At 34.7% G+C, this 25,561-nt stretch overlaps 1 protein-coding gene across 1 annotated transcript in view; it reads right to left on the bottom strand.

Moving 5' to 3' along the window:
• NTMT1_1 (N-terminal Xaa-Pro-Lys N-methyltransferase 1) overlaps positions 1-24,902 on the bottom strand; it is a 38,744-nt gene extending 13,842 nt beyond the window's left edge. The window contains exons 1-13 of the mRNA XM_051218382.1: positions 24,740-24,902; positions 23,995-24,218; positions 22,844-23,066; positions 18,416-18,574; positions 17,364-17,491; positions 16,134-16,385; positions 14,674-15,085; positions 9,322-9,704; positions 7,518-7,861; positions 5,748-6,193; positions 3,309-3,365; positions 2,206-2,553; positions 1,408-1,719 (exon numbers count right to left, since the gene is read on the bottom strand). Of these exons, the coding sequence (XP_051073119.1) occupies positions 1,408-1,719; positions 2,206-2,553; positions 3,309-3,365; positions 5,748-6,193; positions 7,518-7,861; positions 9,322-9,704; positions 14,674-15,085; positions 16,134-16,385; positions 17,364-17,491; positions 18,416-18,574; positions 22,844-23,066; positions 23,995-24,218; positions 24,740-24,860 (3,409 nt within the window). The 5' untranslated portion in view covers positions 24,861-24,902. The remainder of the gene's footprint in view (positions 1-1,407; positions 1,720-2,205; positions 2,554-3,308; positions 3,366-5,747; positions 6,194-7,517; positions 7,862-9,321; positions 9,705-14,673; positions 15,086-16,133; positions 16,386-17,363; positions 17,492-18,415; positions 18,575-22,843; positions 23,067-23,994; positions 24,219-24,739) is intronic.
• Between the last annotated feature and the right edge of the window lie 659 nt (positions 24,903-25,561).

Below are 25,561 nucleotides of genomic sequence, written 5' to 3'. Positions count from 1 at the left end.
AAACAACAATACAGAACCAAGCGCACACACACACAAACACACGTATATTGATACGATATTGCCATGCTCCATGTAAGCATATCCCGAAATAATAAGTAATAATATCAATGGTTATAGGAGATCCAAAATAAGGAATATAGTTTAAAAGGATATATATATAAAGTAGGAAATAACATCAGAACTCGAAAGATCTAACAGAAGATTACAAAAAAAAAACCATGTATATTGACCATTATAATATATATCTCAAATATACAGTAAATTCCACAGAACATGTGAACAAAATATTAGGAACTTAAGACATTATTACTTAAACTAATCAAATTTATACTTTGATCACATTGCAATAATAAACAGTATACAATATGGAATTATTGTCTAATAATATAAATTAATAATTAATACATTTTTCTTGTTTAGAGTTGTTTTATTACAAACTCATTTGTATGATAAGATTTATCTTCATAACACACCTCATGATGTCAAAAGTGTGACCATAAATTAATAGTGAAACAAACTTGTTACTTTGTTTTTATCATGAATATACATGATATATAAACGTGAACACAAGTAGAGCAAATGCATGAAATACTCATGTATTACGTCATTATGAATAACGTTTTGAAATTATCTATTTTGTTGATGGATAAATCAGAACGAAGATTGAAGAAAAGGATATAGTTAGTCATATTCACAGCCACTTTTGGCTTATTTGTGTATAATTATGAATTATTTAGCTCTTCTTGTAAATATTCACTATGAACTAACATCGGTGAAAGTGAATAATTAGTTACTATTCTTTAGTCTCAGAAGGGGTTTTGTAGAGATTGTAGTAATTTCAATAGTTGAGATCATAAGTCAATTGAAGTTAGACCACCATGGAAAACCTGAAAGCACTGGACGGCCGTTTCGTCCTATTGTGGGACTCCTCAGCAGACTGACAGGCTCTGGGTTCGAATCTCATGAGGCAGGATCGTGGGTGGGCACTGTTGAGGAGCCCCACAATAGGATTAAACGGTCGTTCAGTGCTTCCAAGTCTTCCATGATGGTCTAGCTTCAATTGACTCATGATCTCAACTATTGAAATTATTCTTTATTTGTTTAACTTGTGAAGAGGTTACTCCATTTTGAAGTAACCTTTCTTTAAGAATTGTCATCAGTAAGAATGTCTTAGCTAAATGCTACTAACCATTATAATTTGAATATTTTAATCAGTGCGTATTATATGATGACCCGAATACAAAATCAAACCTGGTCATCACTTCCTAGTATATGTGAATGGCTTAGGACAAATCAGATTTCTATCACATCTTTGCCAATAAACAATCTTCAGTTCGTTAGTAATACATATACAATTGCAGTAGGATAGTAGAAATGTGGTTTCAATGTTTATTAAGTAAATAATACCTGAGGGGTTGAACAATGAATTGGTGGTAGGTATAACTGAGTTAGAATTGATGAAACTTGTTTCATTGATTGTTGTGACAAGTGTTGTAGCAGAATTATTAGCAGTAGTGATAGTAGGTCCAATTTTTTGAAAAACTGGACTAGAGACATTGGAATTGTTTACGACAAATGGTGCAGACGATTGACCTATAGAAGTACTACCACTAGATGTACTCACGATCGGCAGTGATGATGATGGTGATTGCGGCTTGAATAAAGTAGACTTTACGAATAGATTACTACTATCATTGGCAGTTGAAGATACATTGAAAGCTTGTTTATGAAATTTTGAAAACAAACAAATAGCTAATGTATTATTTACTCTAAGTATTACATAATGCAGAGAATAGAAACAAAATATACATTACAACAAGGACAAGCAAAACAAGTAAGATAATGACTAGATTATTTGTAAATTGGCTGCATCACATAATGATCTCGGTCATTTTGTCGGTGATCAAAATGTAGTACTGGACAGCTATTTCTTTCTAGCACCAGACTTCTCATCAGCGACCACATACAATCTCGCTAGGGATCGGACGCAAGACGTTAAGGTCTCTCAGAAAATGTTTAAACATTGAAACTGCTGGATAGTGGGTTTGATCCCTGCTGGGATCATGAATATGCGTTACCGAGAAAGCTACTACTAGGACAAAACAGATATCCACTGTCCCCTGGTTTTGAACAATACCTTAACAGGTACCAATAAAAAAAACGTTTCAATCAATGAAATTATTAATAATTGTGGATTCTCATTACCTGACGTGATATTTGGTTGAGTGAATAAGGGCTGTTGAATTGGTTTCATCCCCAGTGAGAATGATTGTTGGAACGTAGTAGTGTTTGGATCATCTTGTTTAACATTTGAAACTGGTGCAGAATTTACTACTGATGATACAGTTGAACTGTTTGCAATTTGATTTCTTGTCAAATTAAAAGCTATATTTGGTGGTCTACTACTAATGACAGAAGTAGGAGTATTAGGAGAAAGAGATGTAGATACTGATGATGGAACAGCTTCAGTTTTATTGACAACTTTCACACTTTTCTCAGTCGATGGTTTAGAAGGAGATTTGGGAACAATAGAGACTTCGGTATTAGAGGCAACTGCAATAAAAAATAAAACTTATCGTTATGTACATCATACAAATATCAATAAAACACGTAAATTTGGCAGATTAACTTTGGTCGTTTTTTAAATCGCAAGCTGATCATAGTTACAAGACCATTGTAAACAAAGTATGGAACAGTTATACACCAAAGGATCGGAAGATAGTTGGGGAATATCGTAAATTGATTGAAATTAACCACTTACACCGTTGAGTATCATCTCAGTGATCTATGCGTTAAGCGTCCCTGCACGAGATTTGAGAGTCCTAGGTTAGACTGCCTGTGGCGATGTCATAGATACCCACTGCAGGGGAACTACATACTACAACGAAACAGCTGTTTAATGCTTCCCAACTTTAAATGGTGGTTCTCAATTTAAAAATTACGAAAATTGACTTTGATTACTTACATCTTTCAGGTTGAGGGAGAGGAGACTAAACACCTTGATATGTCCCAAAGAGTAAACAATACAGATTACACAACATTCCAAAGGAAAGTAGTGTTCTGGTTCCACGAAAAACTCTACATACAACTGTGTTTGACACAAGTGTGAAGTCGAGGAAGCAAGGAGTTCAGTAGTGAGGCATTTATACAAAAATACCGAACATAACTGAAAGACTAACATCAAAATAGCAACAACAACAACACAAGACTGAAACAAACGGTCCCTCCAAGGAAGTTTACATCGAGCAAAATAGACATTCTTACTTATAGTCGAAAATAATATATTTCATTTTAGAAAAAGAACTCACTTTCTCCTGAGACAACAAGTAACTGTTCTAATTTGGAATTCTTCATATTTCCGGGAGCTATACAGAGAGAGATAGGGAAGCAATAACTTTGAAATGTTATGATAATCAATCAATAAATCTCATTTCTTTTTTATTTAATTTTTAAAGCTTGCTATTAAGAACACTAATCTGTCGTAAATTTTACGTAAACCGGAAAACCGCTCATCATAGAGTGAGACGTTTGCTGATGTGGGAACAGGTTAGAAGAAAGCTTTGGCGGTTAAGTCTATGAAATCATTAACTGTTGGACTGATATGTGTTGATAGGTGAAGAATATCTGCTTAGGGTCCACGTGATGGAGACGTTGAATGACATATTCCAGAATCAATCGTACAGAAGCATTCACATTTCATAAAGTACTTAAATCTTTTATTGTACGGACTGATTATATCTTCTCAAATTATATTCCATATGCCTAATCTTTCCTACTCCCACTGACACTGCAGATACTTCTACTCAACTGGTATTTGTCTTGATAATTTCATCTCTCTGTGTTCTATTGGTGTCGCAGCCTGAACCTATGCATAGATGTGTCAGGTTCTAAATTGTGTGTGACCAACTGATGTAGCGACGAAGTACACTTTTTTAAAGTGTACAGACCACTTTAATTGTTATCTCTACCGCCGCTTTCATGACCAAGTTTCTTAGCACTACGTGTAGGACAGAGATAGCAGACGTTTTGGATAAATAAAGTAAACTATTCTAAATACAACCTGCTATCATTGATAAACATGTTTGAATTTATTCTCATTAATTTATGCTCAAAGTATTTGAGTATGAGCCATGCTCCAAGCGTGAGGGCTGGCTGGCTAAATCTAAAGTGAAGCGAGGTTCGGTACTGAGACGTAGAAGCTCAAAATCGAACACTTAACCACTGACCTACGGGTCCATGTGTACAATATTTAAACTAGATATGAGGTGATTAATTAAGAATTATAGCACAATATGAGTATCGACACACAAAATAAGGTTCGCCTACATATGGTTGGGAATGAATAACAATGTTTCTTGGTTAAACCATAAAGCTGCTCAAAATACGTTTAGGTTGAATACAAAACGGTTATTGCTTTATAAAGCCTGTAAAGAATCCGTCGATGTAGGATTCATTCGTACGTTTTTAACAGACTGTAAACATGAATAACTTATTGTTTAAAGAAAATCATCTGATTTTTCTCCATCCAAGGAGAGTACGGTGGTTTAGTGGTTACATCAAGGAGTTCGACCTTAAGCTACTGAGTTCGAACTTTGATTTATCCACTTTGGTTTGAAAAACCACTTATTACTAACCCCAACACTTAAATTGTGGCTCGATCCTGATCTGTACATGGTAATGAGTTAATAATCATCAACAGCATCTACTTAATAAGGTTAACTATTTTACTTCCTTTACTAAAGGGAATCAGAAAAGTGGATTACTACGTTGAATAGTCCTTTCTTTAATTATTCGATGAAGTAACGAACATAATCTAAGAAGATGATGATACTATGATCCTTAATTTCAATACACGGGGACAATCTTAATCACAACTTCGAGATTTAAAATGTGGCATAAGAACAATGTGACAATAGATAAACGGACTAAACATTATTATTCAGTCATAGTAAAATAGTTGCAGACTTACATCTACCTTTTTTTTTAAAAAACAATCATCTAATTGACTGAAAAAAGAACATTAACATCACTCATCAGTGAAGACATTGTATGATATGATGGTGTCTTAGAGAAGTTGGCTTACAATCAGCTTATTTAATATTTAAAACCTGTTCAGTCGACTGGATAGTATCGTTACCCATCCAAACAAGTTATTTAACTAAAATTCGAGTACATAAAACTGTACATGATAAATGAGTAACAATCAATAAAAATATCAAGAAAGGACCAAAACTATGTGCTACAATTCATTCTTCTTAAATATGATCTATTCAAAGCTCAGTATTTTGATAAGAATACCGGAAAATCATCTAGCTTTTTTTAAATAATTTTTAATAAACAAAAATCTATTAAAACTTGAATTTTATTGAATATTACGATTTTTCTAAGTTTCTCACATCTTTCTATTCAATCACATGAAGGGTTACCGGTGAAGTCTTGTACTAGTAGTTCAATCTATCTAGCTCGTATTTTATTATATTAGAAGAATCAGCTAATTGTTCGGAATTCGAAATTACGGTAATCTATCACAGGACAGAACAGATACAAAGGTTCTGATAAGACAAATTTATAAGTCTACTTGCAATCTGATAAACATCAATATCAAATTAAGTAAACGATAACTATTGACACTTGCACAATTTATCAAGGCATACAGAGTATCAATGTTCTGGAATATACCCAGTAAGCATCAATTCAGACAACTGCAATAACATTACATATATATATATACATTAAGTAATACTTACACGAGGTAGTTTTCATCTGTGAATGATTTAATGTTCCGGATTGCACATCGGAAAATGATTGACTTTGGTCTTTGACAGTTTCACTTTCGAGTGAAATGGATGGACAAAGTTTCGACGGATAAATAACTGGTACTTTATAATTAGAAAATAGGCGTAATAAAGTTTGATCTCGTTCAATTAGCATATTTCGATATGGATTCATTAAATCAGTATCATCGCTGGGATCGGGAGCGCAATCATTTAAGAATGAAATATTTGAACAATTTAAACTTTTACGCATAGACTTTTGTTTTCCTTTTTTTTTCTCACATTTACTATCATATTTCATAGGGCTTAAACCTAAGCGTTTTAAATTTTCCACAATAAAATCAACTCGACTACGCTCCGCTCGAATAAGATTAGCATTTGTATCAATAGTACGCATGATGTTCGAATCATTATTAACACTAGAAGAGAAGTTGAAAGTAATATACGATTATTATTATTATTACTATTACTAAACAATGCCATACATATTTTCAGGTTGTATTTATCAAAGGCTAATTTCCTTTAGAAAACCATCGAAAGCAAGGGAACGCCAAACAGTCGTTTAGTTCTAGTATACGGTTACTTAAAAGTGCGCACTAAAGACTTCCACCATTGAACTCAAGAAATTCAGGTATCGTAGCGAACACTTAATCATTAGAACTAGAGGCGCTGGCCACCAGTAAAATTTTAAGTTCAATCAGTTTGTGACATGGTACAATTATCAACAAACGCGGCCAATGACAATTGTTTGACTCCTTGACAAGGTGAACACAATTGATTAGAACGTTCGCTAGAACTTTAAGAGCTTTTTTAAGTCAATAGTGAGTCATGCACTGCTGGGGAGGTTCCTATTAGGACAAAACAGATTAATTGAGTAAGTTCAAGAAAAAAAAGCCTGAATCCAGGAAAACAAAAAGAAACTACAAACATGGGAATTACTTCACTTTAAACATTTTTGAGGAATTTGTGATGAGCAAAACTAGTTGGTAAAAATGCAACTGGATTAACCATGTACGAATTTGTGTACTCAGCATTAGACAGTATTATTTTTACGAGAGCCAGTGACACCCTTTTCCAGTCACCAGAAATAAAGCAAGGTGACAGACGGATTTAAATTGAGGTGATTCCCTGATTTTGGATGAGACGCTTTGTGACAGGCTGTGCAGACAATCAAGTTCGATTTCAATAAACCAAAAGTGAGTTTAGACATATTACGTACCTGTGCTCACATGATCTCTTAGGGTCGAATGTCAGGTGAGAAACTGTGAACGAGGCATGCTATTGGAGGAAGCCAATTATGCCCCCTGTGAAGGTCTTAACATGCATGTCTCTGTCCGGGTTAGAAGGATAAATGAATATGTACTAGTGATTGTGCAGGCTTAGCTAATAGGTTTTGCCAATGACAGCTTCATAGATATTTTCTAGCCTACTCATTAGAATAGTTGGTTAACTACAAGTATGGGATATATTTATATCTGAATTAGACGTAGTAGATTGTAACAACACTGACTACAGTTTAAAGTTTAAACTATAAATCGTTGGATTGCAGGCCAGAGACCCAATGGTATCATACTCGACAAGAGTGAGGTTTTGATGTTTTGGGTTCGATTCTGTTTGTGTGTCCATATAGATTTTACCAAACTACAAAGATGAGACAATTATTGCAATTGTTCCCTGATTTCTATTCAGTCTATGGCAATTGATTTAAGGCGATAGTAAAATATTCAAAAAAAGCCCACTTACCTATTGCTTATCGACAACTTATCTTTCCTCTGTTGATTAGGTGATGACAGCATGGTTGCTGTTGCTGTTATTATGTTTTTCGATTGAACCATTGTATTTAATTCTGTAGATAAACTTTCAATCTGATTTTCTAAATCATATAAACCAGCTTCAGCTAAACGTGCACGTCGTTTTAATTGACTAAATAATCGATTGGTTTCTGGATCTAGGTGACCCGATATAGTGTGAAACCAATCACCGTTAGCATATAAACGTAATGCACGACGTAAACGTTCACCGAAACGAACTGAATTTGTTAAATCTTCTTTACGTTCATTTAACGCGTTGGTTAGTTCGACAATAACCTAGAATAGTCGTGACAGAGAAAAAGAGAGAAACAGTGATTTTGACAAAGGGATATGACAATACACTTAAATACACTATAAAACCATTAATTTAAGAAGCCATTTCGGGAGCGAAGGTTTCCCCCCAATGGTATTGGATGATTGCTACACTGCTGCGAACTGAACGAAGTTCAAATTGTACCATTGGGACCCAACACAGCAGTTCTAATCGATAAGTGTACTCTGAGAGGTCTGAAGGTGCTAATTTTAATCCCCGATGAGGTAAGGAATCTCATGCTGGAACGAAACAACTGTCTAGTGTTCCCTGGTTTTCAATGGTACCCTAACAAATACTAATCCGCGATGAATGTAATCTACCAATAAGAAACATTAATGATTATATATGAAGTTTTAAATATAGATGATTCAGTGGTGACAAGTAATCAAGTGAGTTGGTCATAAAAATCCAGTATTTAGCATAAATATCCACATGTTTAAACTGTTTTACTTTGCATCAGTACTTTGAGAGATGGAATTAACATAATAGACACACATAGAAACAGTTGGTATGAAATATGGCTCGTGGGTTGCTTAAATGTTTATGCCATATTTACAACTGTACAAATATTGCAAAAAATCTATTCATCTGATATTTTGACTTAATAATTATAGATGCTAACTGTCGTATATACTCGTGGATTTTTAAGTTTAAAAAAAGCTTACAACTGAGCGAAATGATAAATGATGAAAACATCAAACAGACAGATTTGAGTTCTTAGTATGTTTTACATCTTGTCTATCTTTTAAAGTAGCATCAAAACAATCAAGTATTCAATGTATGATAGATGAAAAATAGAAACAGTTGTGACAGGTGAACTGATAGAAAACTTTCATGATTAAAGATGAATATCTGATCCTAACTACCACTGTGAAGCACTCAGAAAAGACATTTTTGAATAATTGCAATTCGAATCCACTTTAAAGATAAAATCGTTACAATAATGCATAATTATTATTACATGAGTTAAACGTAAGTGATATAATCCGAAAAGAATGAATGAATCTGTGACCGATTCCGAACAATCTCATCCAACTGCGAGGATTGATGTCATTTCTTGATCCAGTCGCCACCGATATGTTTTCTCTCACCAGCTCTTATTTATTTGTCAATATATTTAGCAGTAGATAGTAGTTAGGCACGTGTGTTAATCCACTAAGATACTAAATTCAGATAATCACTCATTTTTTTGTTTACTAGGCAAGAAGTTATATATATCTATATGTTTAAGTATTCCTATCGCTGATCTTAAAGAGTATATTTGATCAGTTTCTATTGCTATATGTGTATTCTGAGAGGATTGTATCGGTATTGCGTTTAATTGCAAATACAAAGCTCAAACCCTTATATATATATAAACTCTCGATACACATTCTGACACTTCTTATTAATAAAGATCAAATGAAAAACACTTCACACTTACTTCATTCATTGCTTTGAAAAAACGATCAACATTACGCAAACGTGCTTCAATAATATCTAAACCAATAGATTCACTAGACTTTTTATCTATTGTTCCATTTATTAATACATTGAATAAATTTTCCCAAGCATGACGTCCAGCTTCACTTTCTAATTGTAAAGCAGATGTAAAATGTGTAGCAGCTAATTGTATAGATTTAGGTAATGGTAAATCACCTAAATGGTTGATTGGTGTTTTACATTGATGAATAGAATTTTCTTTATTAACTGGAACAATCGTTGAATTTACATTATTAATATGATTAACGGAACTATTTGTAATTGTATTTTTGTGCAATGAACTACTGAGCTTGGATTCAGTTGATATTTTATTCAAACTATTTACTGTATAAAAATGATAAGACAAGCATGAAAAAAGGGCAATGACATGCAATGAATTAAAAATTTGAAATCTAAGGTAATTAATAAAACCAATCAGTCAGTTAGTCGAACACAGTGTAGAATCTGATGCATATATGTACATAGGTTTAAGTTGCCATATATCATTACAACAGTGATATAACATTGTCAAGGTAAATCCTAGAGTAGTAGAGGTAATAACCTTACTTAATAAAACAATAACATGATAATCTAACCTATTCGCACAAAGTACAGATTCTATATACTCGACTTTTAACCACAATTTAGTTGTGTGAAGGTTAGAGGGTGATAGAAAACTACCCGGTTGCTTGAATGGAATTATATGAAGAGTGGGATTTCAACTTGTAAACTGTTGGTTGTAAGTTGAGTATTTGTTTTGTAACCTATGGATGGGAAAGAAATTTAATTTTCAAGATAACTGGAGAGTACATTAACCAAATTAAAATGATCATGACTCTGCCGTTTTTTCACATCATTTAGTGGAGAAGGTGATAGAACAGGGAAAGAATTGAACCCGATAGTTCAATATTAATTGCACTGAAATGTGAATTACTTACAGTTCTCGTTTCTCCAATCACTTAAATGTTGAATGACTTCTTGTGTTCAATATTTTACATATAAGCGTGTCATTCGGTTAAAAGAGCAAACCTATTCTTCTGTTCAATAGTTTTGTCTTTGATTTCACATCTTTCGAAGGCTTACGCCAATAGTTCGGTTTTGTGAGCAGCTATCATTCAACTTAGATGTCTCATTTAAATTCATCAATCGATCAACATTCATTTCAACAATCGTAAATCCGATCATCGAATCATGAAATCCCACTCTATAACACTTCTAACCATTAAACGACTGCTGCACACGCGTTCAAATGATGAAAATCTCATTGGCCTTTTTTACGATATACGCCAAGTTTACATAACATTTACACAACAATACTAATTTGATACGTGTGATGTTTCTGTACATACACAGAAACGAAATTAACCGTTTATACATTAGAAATAACATTTACATGGAAAATGGTAGCTACCATTGTCATGTTTCTATATTTTTTTCATGGGTTGTGATCAAACATATAAAACGTGTAGAACTTTTATCGTTCATATAAGACCAACCAAATCCTTATGTATACTTAATTAATCATTAATCACACATGATACTCTCATCACTCAAAAGAAAAATTGAAAGATATAAGAAAAAACAACACTAAAGTACTATGAAATGACACCCAATCAATAATGAAAAACACAGAGTTGGAATAAATGATCGATTGTTGTGCACTAATACACACGTACATATCTGTTAGTATTTGTTTTTGCTTTTGTTTTCACTGAAAAACAAATCCTAGGTGATACTATAATCACCTAGAATATGGCCAACTTCTTCAACAGGTATGCAGAAATTCACATGGTTTTCGTGTTATATACACAGAATTAGAGCAGTTGATATTTCAAAAAAGGGTAATTAAAATTGAAAAAGAAAAAAGGGATAAAAGCAATAATATCACGTGAGAACTTGAACGCAGTGGTGAACAGAATGGAAATGATGAGAAAACTATGAAAGTATGTAATTATCCACCTCTTTACAAAAGTACAATTTTATTTCTTCTATACAACAACTTATTTCTGAATTACTGTACACCACGGTCATCAATAAGATTGTATTTATTATTTATTTTATTTGAACACATAATTATTGGTACAAGGGGGCACCAAATACATATGCGCCACACAAAATATGAGAATGGGAAGAGAGAAAGAATGTAACGTGCGTATAAGAAAAAAAGGAAGAGAACAATAGCGACCACAGATTAGTGTATGGTAGTGTAATAATAATAATAATAATAATAGGGGAAACGGAAAGGTACAACCAGAAAGTATTCTTCCAGTTAAGGAAGTTACAACTACTTTTTCATGAAGAAAGTAAAAGAAAGTTACAGCAGGATCGCCACTGGCTTCTATTCTGAGCCATATCTAATAACGTCTCTAGCCACTGTGTAGCACCATCTCTCGGACCCCAGCCAGGGAGTCGAGAAGGACCAACAGAAGCCAGCCCTTTGCAGCCTCCTTTCATACCACGACACTATGTCATATACTGACCACCTCTCCACTTTTTACAACCAGTCCCAGTGTCAGCAAATAGTGCTTAAAATGATAGTTTAAAAGGAAACTATGCTATGTAAGATGGCCAATCCAAGACATGTCATTAGCCTACGAGGTCGTTTACTGTTGATTGGTGCAGACTATCTTGATTAGAGTCCTTGTGATTATCATAACCAATGATTGGAGATATCGGATGATATACCTTAGAATCGGTTGCAATAGAACAGATGCATTCACGCTTGTTTTCCCTTAGATCTTGAGATTTTTTACGATTATGAGATAGAGAATGATAGCTTAATCAATTGAAGTGAGAATGATATACGAAATTGATTTTTTTTTCCAATCGTGTGTGACATGCATTCACACTTCAGTTAAATTATGGGTTGAAAAAAAATTAAAAATATGCGTTGAAGTGAAAACGGTACCCTGACATGCAATTACGAAGTTTTTACAATGAGTTGTAGAAACGTTGAAAGCATCCTATCGGCAATAAATTATATTTAATGGATGGTGAATAGAATCGGCCGGCTACTAACAACAGGAAAGTAAGTCAGTCATGTGAAAGTGCAGAACCTCAGACAAGTATATCAGCGAGGGAGGACATAAAATTCAAGATTTACAAGAAAATAGAGAAAGTATCCACCTCCATTATTGTTACTGATTTCGCATCGACATTCAAAGCATCCAGCCGCTACTGATTACAGGTGTTGTTTAGGATCCAACCAGGAAGTCCGCACCTCCCGATATAGATCAAACAGAACGGTATATAACTTGATGAGTTAATATTATATTTTAATCACCCTATTTCTGTCTTTCTTCTGACCCACTCATATGTCAGCCAACATTAGTTAGGCATACGTAACACAAATCTTAACCACTTTAGTTTATGAAGGTTTACAACTTCCTCAATGACTACATAACTTTACTAGCCAAACATTCTTTACAAAAACGTACGGTAAATAACATGGTGAGCATATTTTAAATAATCTTAAAGAAGCCACCATTACTGCTTCAAAATAAGCTGCATTGACCTATCAAAGCATCGATTTATTTTCTATGAAGAATAATTGAAAATGAACTTTGACTGTGTCATGGTTGAAAAGAAAAAAGCCATTTCCCTCGCTTTACATAAAATTAACATATCAAGCACATTTACAAATACCCAACACTTTACGGAATGCTTTGAGTAGTAATCAATTCTTGGAAAGGGATTTTAAAATAAACCATATTAAGATAGAGCTACTTAATTGAACAACTAAACTTGTAGAACAAAGGTAACAACAAAATTGTTTCAATAGTGTCAAAAACCTCTATTTTAGGTCAAAGGACTTTCTAATTTTATCAAATGATAGATAAAAGTTAGTTAGTCAGTTACAAGCCCAAAAGTGGATATACATACCAGGTCCAAGTTTCTACAATGCATTATCACAGATGATATTAATCAAGACAAATCCTAGATTAATAAAAATAGTAACAATACCAGTGGTAGTAAAAAAGATTAAGTATGGACAACACAATTCAAGAAGAATAAATTCGTGGAGAAAATAGAAAGTATAAAATGATTTTGAAATTCAAAATCTAAGAGGAAGTCCTCCTTCGGTTTGGTCGCCTAGGCAGTAATCCAGCCCTCGCACACGTTGAACGACGAAGTGTGGCGCGCATATATTTGGTGCCACCTTGTGGCGATGTTAATGTGTTTAAAAAATTATATAATAAGGGAAAGTAGAGTGCATGTATATACACCATTGTGACAGAACATATGAAAGATAATAGTTTGACACTGTTATACAGTTGCGTTAAAGATGAAATAGGCAAACGATAAATGATGCTAATATACAGGAAAAGTTCCACAAGATTATTGTTGATCGAATGACTTATATAATGAAACTTTGGCAATATATAATTGCATGTAGAAATGAGAAAAAGAAAACAAGAGCTTTCATATATCAAGAAAGACAACTCGATGAAAAGAAACACGACTGTGTAAATAATATTTACATGATCTCAAGTCAAACAATAATTGAGTTTAAACAACCAACAGAAAAAGAGGTTACATTTGCACGGAATTCATGGTTTCTAGTAAATGTTATGTAAAAGGTGATAATTCAAATAAAATGACCCTTAGAATTTATTTTCTATTTATTTAAACATAAACATGGGTACAAGGAGGCGCAAAGTTGATACGCGCCACATAAATCATTCGATTTGTGTGAGGGTTGTGATACTGCCCGGGTGCCCAGACCGAAACAGGTGGTTTTCTTAGGGGACCACACCCAGAGCCTTTGACATAAAGGTCTGATCCACAAGGCAGTGGAGCATCATAAGGAGATGCAGTCTCATGGTAGCCGGTGACCAACGATTGGTTCATACGCCATTTGTTCCCCCTGGAAACTGGAGCCCATGTGCACCATTGGTTTGGAATCCGGTTAAAGCGCCGGACATTCGCTTTTCGTCCTCTCTATTTTGTAAACAACACCCCCGCTACGAGAAGGCAGTGAGTATGACTTCCCTGGCAGAGGCTGTATACACGTGGCCGTGTGAGAGCATTTCGAGAGGGAGGGTGGCCCCACCCCACTCTCGGCCATACCAGGGCATTTACAAAGATATTTTTATTTACAAGGATACATTTTATATTGTTATACAGATTGAGTTTTATAAATTCCCACTTACACTTTTAACAATCTATCAGTAATGATAAAAGTATATTTTACGAATCCACACCGAAAATTATTTCATATAAAGTGATTGAAATTTGTTTGCTCAATTACACTCATTATCAGATAGATAATTCAGAAGAAAAAAACATCATATCACAACAGAATATAACTTACATGGAATAGAGGATGTTATCGATTGTAAGCTGCTGCTGTTGTTGCTACTACTATTACCATTACAAATGGCTGTATTTACTGGCAAAAATTCTGAAACATGATGTTGATCATTAGCAGAGTCAACCGATGTAATAATCACATTCTGTTTTGCTTGATTAGTCATCATCATCATCGACACTGCCGGATTATTATTTGAAGCTGAAATCAGTGTAGGTGATTTAGGTGTATTCAATGGTGATTTCTCAGTTGTTGAAAGTAATACAGGTTTTGGTATCGGTAAACTAATTAATTTAGGATTATTTAGATTGAGTAAATTTAATTGATCATTTGAGTTTAATAGATAAGGGCAAATATTTCCATTAGACAAATATGTTAGAAAATATATTAAAGAATTCTCAACAGATTCATTAGTCTAAGTAATGAAATAAATAAATAAATAATAAAATGTAATTAATCAATAATTTAATCAATAAATATCGATAGAACTCATATGAAATGTGAAAGGTTTAAAGGATTTACACATTGGGAAATCGTTTAAAGATCCCCGTCATATTATAAGACTAGTATTTGAACGAAGAATATTCTTTTCGATAAATTCTCATCAGGTTCTACAGTTATATATCCAAATTAATAATCCGAAAAAATGGCCAGGTTAAGGGCAAAATGATTTTATTAAAAAGAAACGATAAATAAGCAGAATTCTTGCTTATATGACCGTATTTATAAAAAAAGGGGGGAACAGTGTAAAACTGGCAAACAAGAATAACTGTAACCAAAAAACACATTGTAACGAAAGAAAATCAGCCGGATAGAGTCCAATACATATGCATGACGGGCCTAATTTGTTACACTGTATTACTATAGTGAGATATTAAAAAAAATTAACGAGAAATCGAAATAAAAATGGCATAAAAGACAACCGAATGAAAAGAAAAAAGATTAAAAACAAAGAATATAATCTAAATTCATGGATCAAAGAGTAGGAAATAATAGTGAAAATTCAAAATTGAGAGGAAGGACACAGGATGAATACATCTGTGATACTGTAAACTTATTTTGAACTATATTACCTAAGCTCTCTAATCATACTGATTACGATTATAGAGTACGGTTTAATGCTGCTAAAAGCCACAGATTCTCTTATGTACGGTTGAGTAGTTAAAGAAAGCATTTAGTTTACAACCAATAGGTCATAAGTTAAAAAAAAAACTGTTTTACCTATTTATCTCCATATGGGTAACCAATAAAATAAGAGGCAAGAAGACTAGATAAAAGGTGATTACACAAGTATGTACTTGGTAAATGAATGACATTTATTCGATAACATTATTTTTAACTGAATGACAAAATGAAGAGAGAAAATACATTACATCCGGAATGTATAATAAGGACACTTTTCAAAGTACACGAGGACGAATAATAATAATAATAATAATAATAATAACATACTCAGAACTTACTTTATTCTGAAGAACTCCAACATCCATACTCATAGCACAACCATCAGCTGGTAATTCAATGCTCATTACAACTTGAGGTAAACTCCCAGAAGTTGTAGGTAGTTTTAAAACAATTACCTCTTCACCGACACATGCCAATGTAACGATGACATGGTTAGGCCCAAGAAAACGAAAATAATATTGTACTTTGTTATGATCCATATGACTACTAAGATTACCAATTGAGACAGCAGATGGTTCCGGAGATTTCGACTAGTAAAAGAGGAAAACAAAACATGAAAATAAGGTCAATGACACATTGATTATCTAAGAAAAAACTTTCTGAACAAACCCACTCACCAGGTACCTAGGTATAAGGCACATTTTAAATGTGAGGAGTAATGTAACTACCTAAACCGAAGTAGATAAACCGCGATTCAAACTTATTGACTTATTAATAGAAATTTGAACCCCTTAACCTCCGACCCATTGAACTGAGATACTAAGCCTGTCAATTAATCATTTAGATATAGGATCAGTCTGACCATGATGAACTATTTTTTTACTAGCAGTAAATTGTAACTTCTTTATAAGTGTTTCTATTTCTCTTAATTATTAATATTTTTTATAATTTTCAGTGTTATTTGATAATGGGTTTCCTGGCTTTTTCTGATTTATTACATTTACTGTAGAAGTGTTTGAGGAATCGTGTGAGACCGAATTTATGTAGCGCTGATGAATTGCTGTACCACTAAGTTATGTTTTCACATTCAGTAATGAGTAGCTAGGAATTCTTGGAGCGTAATTTGATCAGCAAACTAAGCCATCCTTCGTATTTATTAAGTTTGGGCCCATTGTGATTTTTTTGTTTCTAAATTGTAAAACAGTCGTGTGGCAAGAGGTCGTACGAGGGTCATCCGGACAATAATGTAATACGACTACACAGTCGAACAGTTCAAATTCCGATAAATTCAAAGGATGCTTGGATTAATCAAAACGAATGTGGGACAAGTGTATTAGAGAGCATTATATTTTAAAGAGAATGTAATATCTGTAACATAGATTTTGTAAAAACTGGTTTTTGTTACTTCAGTTGACATATTTGCTGAACAGACTATACTATTATAAACACTAATTGAAAAAAAGTACAATTTAAACAATTATACATTTTTATTAAAATCAAAAACTATGCAGATAAAGAAAAAAAGGATTTATATTAAAGTTAATTGTAAAAATAAGTGTACTACTTACAGTTGTACTAATGTATAAAACATTTGTTAAACAATCTGAATGCACTTCATTTACAGATTGTTTAATAGCCAAAAGAAAATTATATGAAGATGTCCATAATAGATCTACTGGTAAACTATTCTTCCAATCTGAAATAAAATTTATATTACCATCAAGGAAATTTAGTTTAAAAGTACAATAGTAGTGTGTTAAGTTGATGTTTGTATTTTTTAGAAAAATAGATAAATTACAAGTTCACCTGTTATTATTATTGTTACCATACAATTTTGGTTAAGTTTAATAAGCGAACGTAAACATAATCTAATTACGACAAACAACATGTATTAGTTCGTGAACTAGTGGTGTTATGGAAGGACACTTACGGTATGAGACAACTATGAAAACAGTATAATTTTCAATCATGGGTTGAATTGAATGTAATCTACTTTGAATGTAAAGCTGAAAATAAACAGCATACTGCTTGTAGTTTATATTACTGACTGAACCTAAACAATCCTTGAAGGCCAGGAAGAACTAGACGGTTGTTTCATTCCATTATATGGCTCATCAGAAGCAAATATAACCATGATCCAGGACTTTCAGGGGCTGAGGCAGTTACATATCAATGGCATCAGAAGATAACTGAGGAATATCTCAAATTGACTCAAGTTAAAAATGCAAACGGTTAGAGGCCAGCCCAGTGATCTAAAGACTAAGCAATCTATGAGAGATCTCAAAGACAGGTTTTATTTCAGGTGGGATAACGGATAAGGAGTTCCATACCAGGACGAAACAAGTGTCCAATACTTTTTGTTTCCAAATAGTTCTCTAACTAAATTCAGTCCGTGATGTAAACTATAAAACTCGACAACCTCTACAAATTTTCTATGCCAATTAACCACTACTCTGGGATTTGTCTTGGTAATTTTATCTTTCTGTGCTGTGGTATGAAAACTTGAACCGATGCATGTGTCAGGTTCTACATAGCACATAACGACGTTACTGCTGAAAATCGAACGTCTTAACCAAATATGTTGCATTTAATTTGCTTAAATGTTTCTTTAATTACTTACCATGATTTGATTCGAACAGATGACCAAGTGGAACAATGCGCTTTTGTTGTAGTTGTGGATCTACCTGTAAAATTAAAGGACCTTGTACAATTCCATTTGCAATGGACAGAGAACCATTTAAACAGATAGCAAGTTGTTTCCCTTTTGGACTCCAAGACACTAAACAAAACCCCCCAACAGAATAAGAAAAGGAAACAGAAATATTCGAAGCAATAAACACTAATTGAAGCATCGTCAAACATAATTTTATAATCCCATTTTAATCAACAAAACACACAGTTACGTTGTATTTTTTACTAGATTATATATCAGAGAGAATTTATTAGTTACAGTAATTCTTAATTTTACAACAACAATTTAAACACATATTTTTAAGCAGATTTGGATGGTGGGTAACAGTGGAATCTAGGACGGAAGTTTCATCCTACTTGGAACAAGTTAAGCAGATGTACCTGGATTTCAGTGTTAATGTTCACAACAAGATTCGAAACCAGTACTTTTCGCTTTAAGTCTACAATGTATTATTCACTTAGTTATGAAATCTAAGTAGCAACTGGCCTGTAAAACAGGATGAATCTAATTTATTTGTATTGGTTGCTTGAATCTTTCTCTCGATATTCTGAACTACAATTAGCCAGTCTCTTTAAAAATACGTGCATATCAAGCCGATTCGCACAGGATGCACACGACAAAAAAGACTCATCAAATGTAATAACCAATACAAACGAGTATGTGTGTTCACATACAAGTAACGGACAATGTTTAAATGCGTACACTTCTACAACTTCGAAAATTTCTGTCTGGAGCGAGCACTGAAATCAGCGTCTGGATCGACGAGCTATTCGGAATAAACAAAACTTCCAAGTTTGAAAAAGTAACAAAATAACGAAATACTCGATCACACACGTTAGCAGAAAATATTTTTCAAGTTTAAAGTAAATAACAAATCCTCGAACATGACAAGATTTAGCTAAAACTAATATACTCAAAACTTAATGTTTAATGTAACTTATTTACCAAGTACAAATCTGTGTAGTCAAGTTTAAACCATACAACTAGTAGTATCAATCAACTGAATAAACCGAAGCAGATAGGGTGAAGTTTAAACTTGTTACTTCCTTTATGTGCATGTTCATCAAGATCTTGAAACCAATGAACCTATAGCACAGAACTCCACCATTTTCATTTTGTATCCAAGTAGATAAGCTGCTTTTCCCTAATCTTTCTCATTTTAAATGATAAGACCGCCAATGGATGTCAGTATGACAAACAGGGACTAAACTTTGTGATAGTCACAGAGGAAGAGAGTCACGATTCTCACATATTTTACTTTGAAACATTTTAACTCACTAAAAAAATATAAAACTAGCATTCTACAATAGTATCCACTAAACCCCCAAATTCCCTGGTACGGCCGAGGGTGGGGAGAGTCAGCTCTCCCTCTTCAAATGCTCTCATATGGCCACGCGTATACAGCCACTCCCAAGGAAGTCTTACGACCTTCTCGTAACATTACTGTTGTATACGAAATTGAGAGGACGAAAACTGAATGTTCAGAGCTTTAACCGGGTTGGTGGATATGGAGGATTCACCTAGAGGACTTAGAAAACCCCGGTTTCAAACCAATGGTGAACATGGGCTCCATGATCCTGAAGGAACAAATGGCGTATGGACCTATTGTTGATCACCGGCCACCTTTGGACTGAGTCTCCTTGCGTTGCTCCACTGCCTTGTGGATCAGATCCTTAGGTCGGATATGACCCCCTAAGGAAACCACCTGCTTCGGTTTGGGCAGCCGGGCAGTACCATAGCCCACATACGAATCTTTTCATTATTTATTTCAACGCATAAATATTGGTACAAGAGGGCGCCAAATATATATGCGCCACACCATATTTGTTTGTGTGGGGGGGCTGTGATACTGCCCGGGTGCCCAGACCGAAACAGGTGGTTTTCTTAGGGGACCACACCCAGAGCCTTTGACATAAAGGTCTGATCCACAAGGCAGTGGAGCATCATAAGGAGATGCAGTCTCATGGTAGCCGGTGACCAACGATTGGTTCATACGCCATTTGTTCCCCCTGGATACTGGAGCCCATGTGCACCATTGGTTTGGAATCCGGTTAAAGCGCCGGACATTCGATTTCCGTCCTCTCATTTTCGTAAACAACACCCCAGCCACGAGAAGGCAGTGAGTATGACTTCCCTGGCAGAGGCTGTATACACGTGGCCGTGTGAGAGCATTTCGAGAGGGAGGGCGGGCCCACCCCACTCTCGGCCATACCAAGGCATTTGGGGGCGAACCAAGCAACTTGTGTGGTGCATATGTATTCGGTGCCCCTTTATACCGATGTGTTCAAATAAATAAATAACAAATAAAAAGTATTCACTAAATTCTCTCTATTAAAGTATTTTATTGCTTTAAGACTGAATAATATTTGGAATCATTTCTATGAGCATCTAAAAGAATTACCTATAAAAATTATAAGTATTAATATTTGTGAAACTTAGCAACTAAATGTAAAGGTCCGAATACTCGGCTCTGAGCCTTAATAAAATCCATGAAGTCTAATAATACTTCCTGAATGTTTACATTGAAATTCATATATTTTTACTTTGATTAATCATTGCATAATTATGACTAAACAAAAACTAAGCTTAGCTTTAGCTTATTAGTGTTAACTTATTGTCAGCCGAAAACGGTGGTCCACCAGTTAAGTGAAATCACAATATGTGAAATGTATTCTCGTTAGAAGAAAAAACATGGACAAGACGTGAATTAAATCGTCCAAACGTTAAGCTAGACTATTACATAAAACGCTATGTACACGATATAAAGGGGTGAATATTGTGAAAGCGTGACGTTTGGGATTGTCATACGAAGGATTATTGTCTGTATTTTTGTTGGATGGATATTAGATACTTGGATTACTGTACTATTATGTTATCCTAGTTGTAAGCTCCCGTTTGAGACACATGCTGTTGTCCTGTGCTTAACCTTCCTTAGGTTTTTGTGAATTAATTAGGGACTTAATATTTAATTCTGTCTCGCTTATAATGCTGTAACCCTCCCATTGTTTTTTCTTGGTTATATTGATATGTAGTCTGGAAGTCGATTCATAATGTTATACTAGTTTTAGTTGAACTGTACAAAAGCATATCTGTTTACTGTGTCTTTGTCCCACCCTGACCTTTGGGCAAGCGTGTATGAGAAACTGTATCCTGAACCAATAGTTAAGTATTTGTCTCTGCTGTTATCTCACTATCGCTGAGTTATTGGCTAAGAGAAGGTCACTGTGTCATTGGCTAACAGGTCACTGGATCTACACAAGCAGTCTACGAGAATTAGTCAGTAATTGAACTAGATAATACAATAGATCCTCAGAACAAACGCCCAGATTACACGGGAGGAAATATCAAACAAGAGATTTGTACCATTTTGTTACTAAATCAGTACCTGAACTAAGGATAGGGAGTGAAGTAATCGGACGCGTTGACAACTTCACTTATCTTGGAAATCTGATCAGCCCTAATGGGTTAGTGTCTAACTAAATCTCAGCACGGATTCGAAAAGTTCGTTTGGCTTTTGCCAACTTACGTCACCTATGGCAAAGGCGAGATATCCGTCTATCAATTAAGGGACGAATATACTGCGCGGCAGTTCGTTCTCTCTTACTTTACGGCAGCAAAACATGGAAATTAAGAGTTAAAGATAGTCGTAAGCTACTAGTATTTGACCACAGATGTCTTAGAAATATTGCTCGCATCTGCTGGGATCACCGGACAAGTAATAGTGAGGTTAAACGAAGGATATTACGAAATGATGATAAATTAGTTGATGAGGTTGTGAATCTTCATCGACTGAGATGGTTCGGCCACGTGTTGCGTATGCCTGGACACCGATTACCACGACGTGCAATGCTTACCGTGTTCGGGATGGTTGGAAGAAAGTTAGGGGCGGCCAAACCAAAACGTGGCACCAGTATTTGAAGTCACTAACTCCTAATCTAAGCCATGTTGGCAGATGCAGACTACTTGGCTTGGGTCCGCGCGGCTATCGTGACCAATAGTTGGAAACTCTGGCTGATATGGCTCAGAATCGATCACAATGGCTTAGGTGTTTACATTCCTTGTCTTCCCTTAAATCGTGAGATTAGAATTACTTTATACCTTTCTTTCCACGAATTAATTCTTTCTCCTTGTATTATATCCTTATATGCAATCTTTCTTTTATATATTACAACCATTGGAGTAACTACTTCTATGAATTATGCTAATGGGTGTGGCAACTTGTACCGATGCACATATGTGCCTGTTCTACGTTGTAGTTGACTGACTGACTGATCTGTAAGACATACTTGGTTTATGCGGTCTAAAATTACACTTCTAAGGGAGATGGAATGACATAAAGGGAGAAAATGGACTTACCACATCGACAATCTGCAGTTGCTGACAACTGACCAACAAGAGTGATTGATTTACTTCCATCTGGTGGAAAGTTAAAAAGACGAACTGCACCCGAATCAAGAACAACAACAAAAGTAGTCGGATCAGTTGGACTCCAAGCAAAGTCACGTAATCTCCATAGACTAGTTTCTCCACCACAAACGCGAATGGAACGGCTAATATTTGACAAATCAGTCGATCCAGACTACATTGGAAGGAATAAACAGGTGAAATATACAATCAGTAGTGTAGTCAATCAGTTGTCAAAGTAAAAAATCTCACTTAGACAAAGACAAACTTGGTGCTTTAAGTGTTACCTTAAGCTTACATCAATATCAATTATCCTGAATGAGAAACCTAGTAATATTTTTTAATACCGCAAAATATCTAAGGGTAAAGGTAAACAAATAACCAGATGTCTAAATACTTAGAAAAGAAACCAAGCAAACTGGTGGTTTTACACTATTTAAAACAATAAATACATCACCTTTACATACATATATATATAGAATTAGATGCTATGATAAAAGTATAATGCAGTTCAGCTATCCCGAAGCACATTTTGTGTTACGCCAACAAATTTGTTTGACGTTGAAACCTATGATATTACATGGCTGTTAAACTAAGAACAGATGGGAAAAGGTTTGAGACTGTTAACTACTAGTTGAAGGCTGAGTACCTAAACTAATGAAGCATGGTCTCATATCACTGATTCCAACTTATAACAAGGTTATGTCGATAGTAAATCCTACTTTTTTTCAACACAACAGACTGTTATTTATTAAGGTCCTCAAATGCCCTGGTAGGGTTGAGGATGGGAGGGTTCACTATCCCTCTCGAAATGCTCTCATATGGCCATACGCAATATACCCACTGCCAGGGAAGTACTACTCACTGCTTTCTTATAGCGAAGGTATTGTTTACAAAATTGAGATGAGAATTAGATTTTTGGAACTTTTTGAACACCTGGTTTTAGAACCACATTTGTCACAATCCTCAAAATGTTTACAGAATCTCAATGACATCTATTATCTGTCAACTACTTAAAAATATAAGGAAACCTACCTAGTACTACGAAGATTAAGACAACAAAAGCGGTGAAAAGTTAAAGTAAACGCATTACAAACAGTTACCTTCGCAAGATCAACTACATTAAGCAAATTTGCAAATGTCCCACGACTTTCGCTGGACGTCAAAACAGCCAGTATCAAACCATCGGAATTAAAAGCAGTCCAGATTATAGGATCAATCGAAGAAACAACAATATTCGGTTTGTGGTCGGGGAGTGGTTTATCTCTTCGAAGTTTGCATATTCCAGTAGCTTCCAGATAATGTTTCGTATCATACAAAAGGACACCTGGAGTATTCAGAGGAAAAATGTGCAAGGTTAATTTAGGTGAAACTGATAAGCTCGCAAGTGAACGGAACCAGTCATGTCATGATCAATATTTAGCCATCGACTAACCCTATGAGCATACTTACTGAGATGGGTTAATTTTAATGTACAGCACCCACCGAACAATTAACGACTGTGTAGAAAACTCAGTTACAGACATCTTAAGTAGTATTATGTGACGATTATGGCTAAGCTATTGTCACACTATGAAACTCAGTGAGGACAAACTTTTTGAAGTGTGAGTAGTAGGACAAAAATAGGTGCTCCAGACCATTTTAGTCAAAACGAAACCAGTATAGTTGCGAACACATGGTACGCTTGTTGCTACTCTTAATAACGGCTACATACTGGTTCCACCATATTTTTACGACAAACACAAGGGGGGAGTCATGAGCGATAAAGCAGTACGCTAATCTGAAAGCCACAACAAATTTTATTCAACAATTATTCTCTTTTACTGATGATGCAGATTATACACTTACCACGATCAGACACACAAACAAAACATCCATGAGGACATATAGAAACTAGAGAACTTCTTTCTGGAAAGGCTAATGCACCGCAATGGAACTGGTGCAATTGTTTATACGCTATTTCACTCATCAGGATATAAGCTCCAAGGTAGCGCGGAGAAACGAACCAAGCGCTCCTTAATTACTATAATGCCAATTAGCTTAAATATAAAATAAAATATCTTCCTATGCATTGAGACGCTTCTCTAGTAACTATATTTTTATTCAATGGGTTATGCTTATCAGCTTCTGTTATACATGATGTGTTGCCTATCACTCCATTATCTTGCTATGTACAGAACATATCCGCCCAGATGTTTTCTTCGGTTTTAGCCTTATCTATCACTACACATCATCAGATAATATTACAACGTTGTGTGTCTTTTAGGCCAACCTTCGCATAGCTGTATTGTTGACCTTTCTTATCTTAAAACTGTGTAGCCAGAAGAAAAGTCACATACTGGATGAAATACCCTAATAATTGTTATCAGAAAGACTTTTGCTGATATAATTATGTTCTATCCTCAATGTTATTTTTTCATCCATTATTAAACTATTTGCTTTTTGAGTGTAATTCAACCAGCTCTTTCCTTTGTATGCAAATATGAATACTTCAGTACTATTATTTATAACTAGATCCTTGGGCTGGGCCAACACATGAGGCGAAGTATCCGTTGAGAAAAGGCAGAAGACTGGTTTGTCTGTGTTAGTTGATCGACCATATTTTCTTCTAAATACTTCGGCTGGTGAGACTTCACTATGTACTGATGGAGTCACATCGGTCAATTACTC

This window comes from Schistosoma haematobium, chromosome 1, assembly GCF_000699445.3.
Source record: "Schistosoma haematobium chromosome 1, whole genome shotgun sequence".
Lineage (NCBI taxonomy): Eukaryota > Metazoa > Platyhelminthes > Trematoda > Strigeidida > Schistosomatidae > Schistosoma > Schistosoma haematobium.
This window is presented reverse-complemented; position numbering and strand designations above follow the sequence as displayed.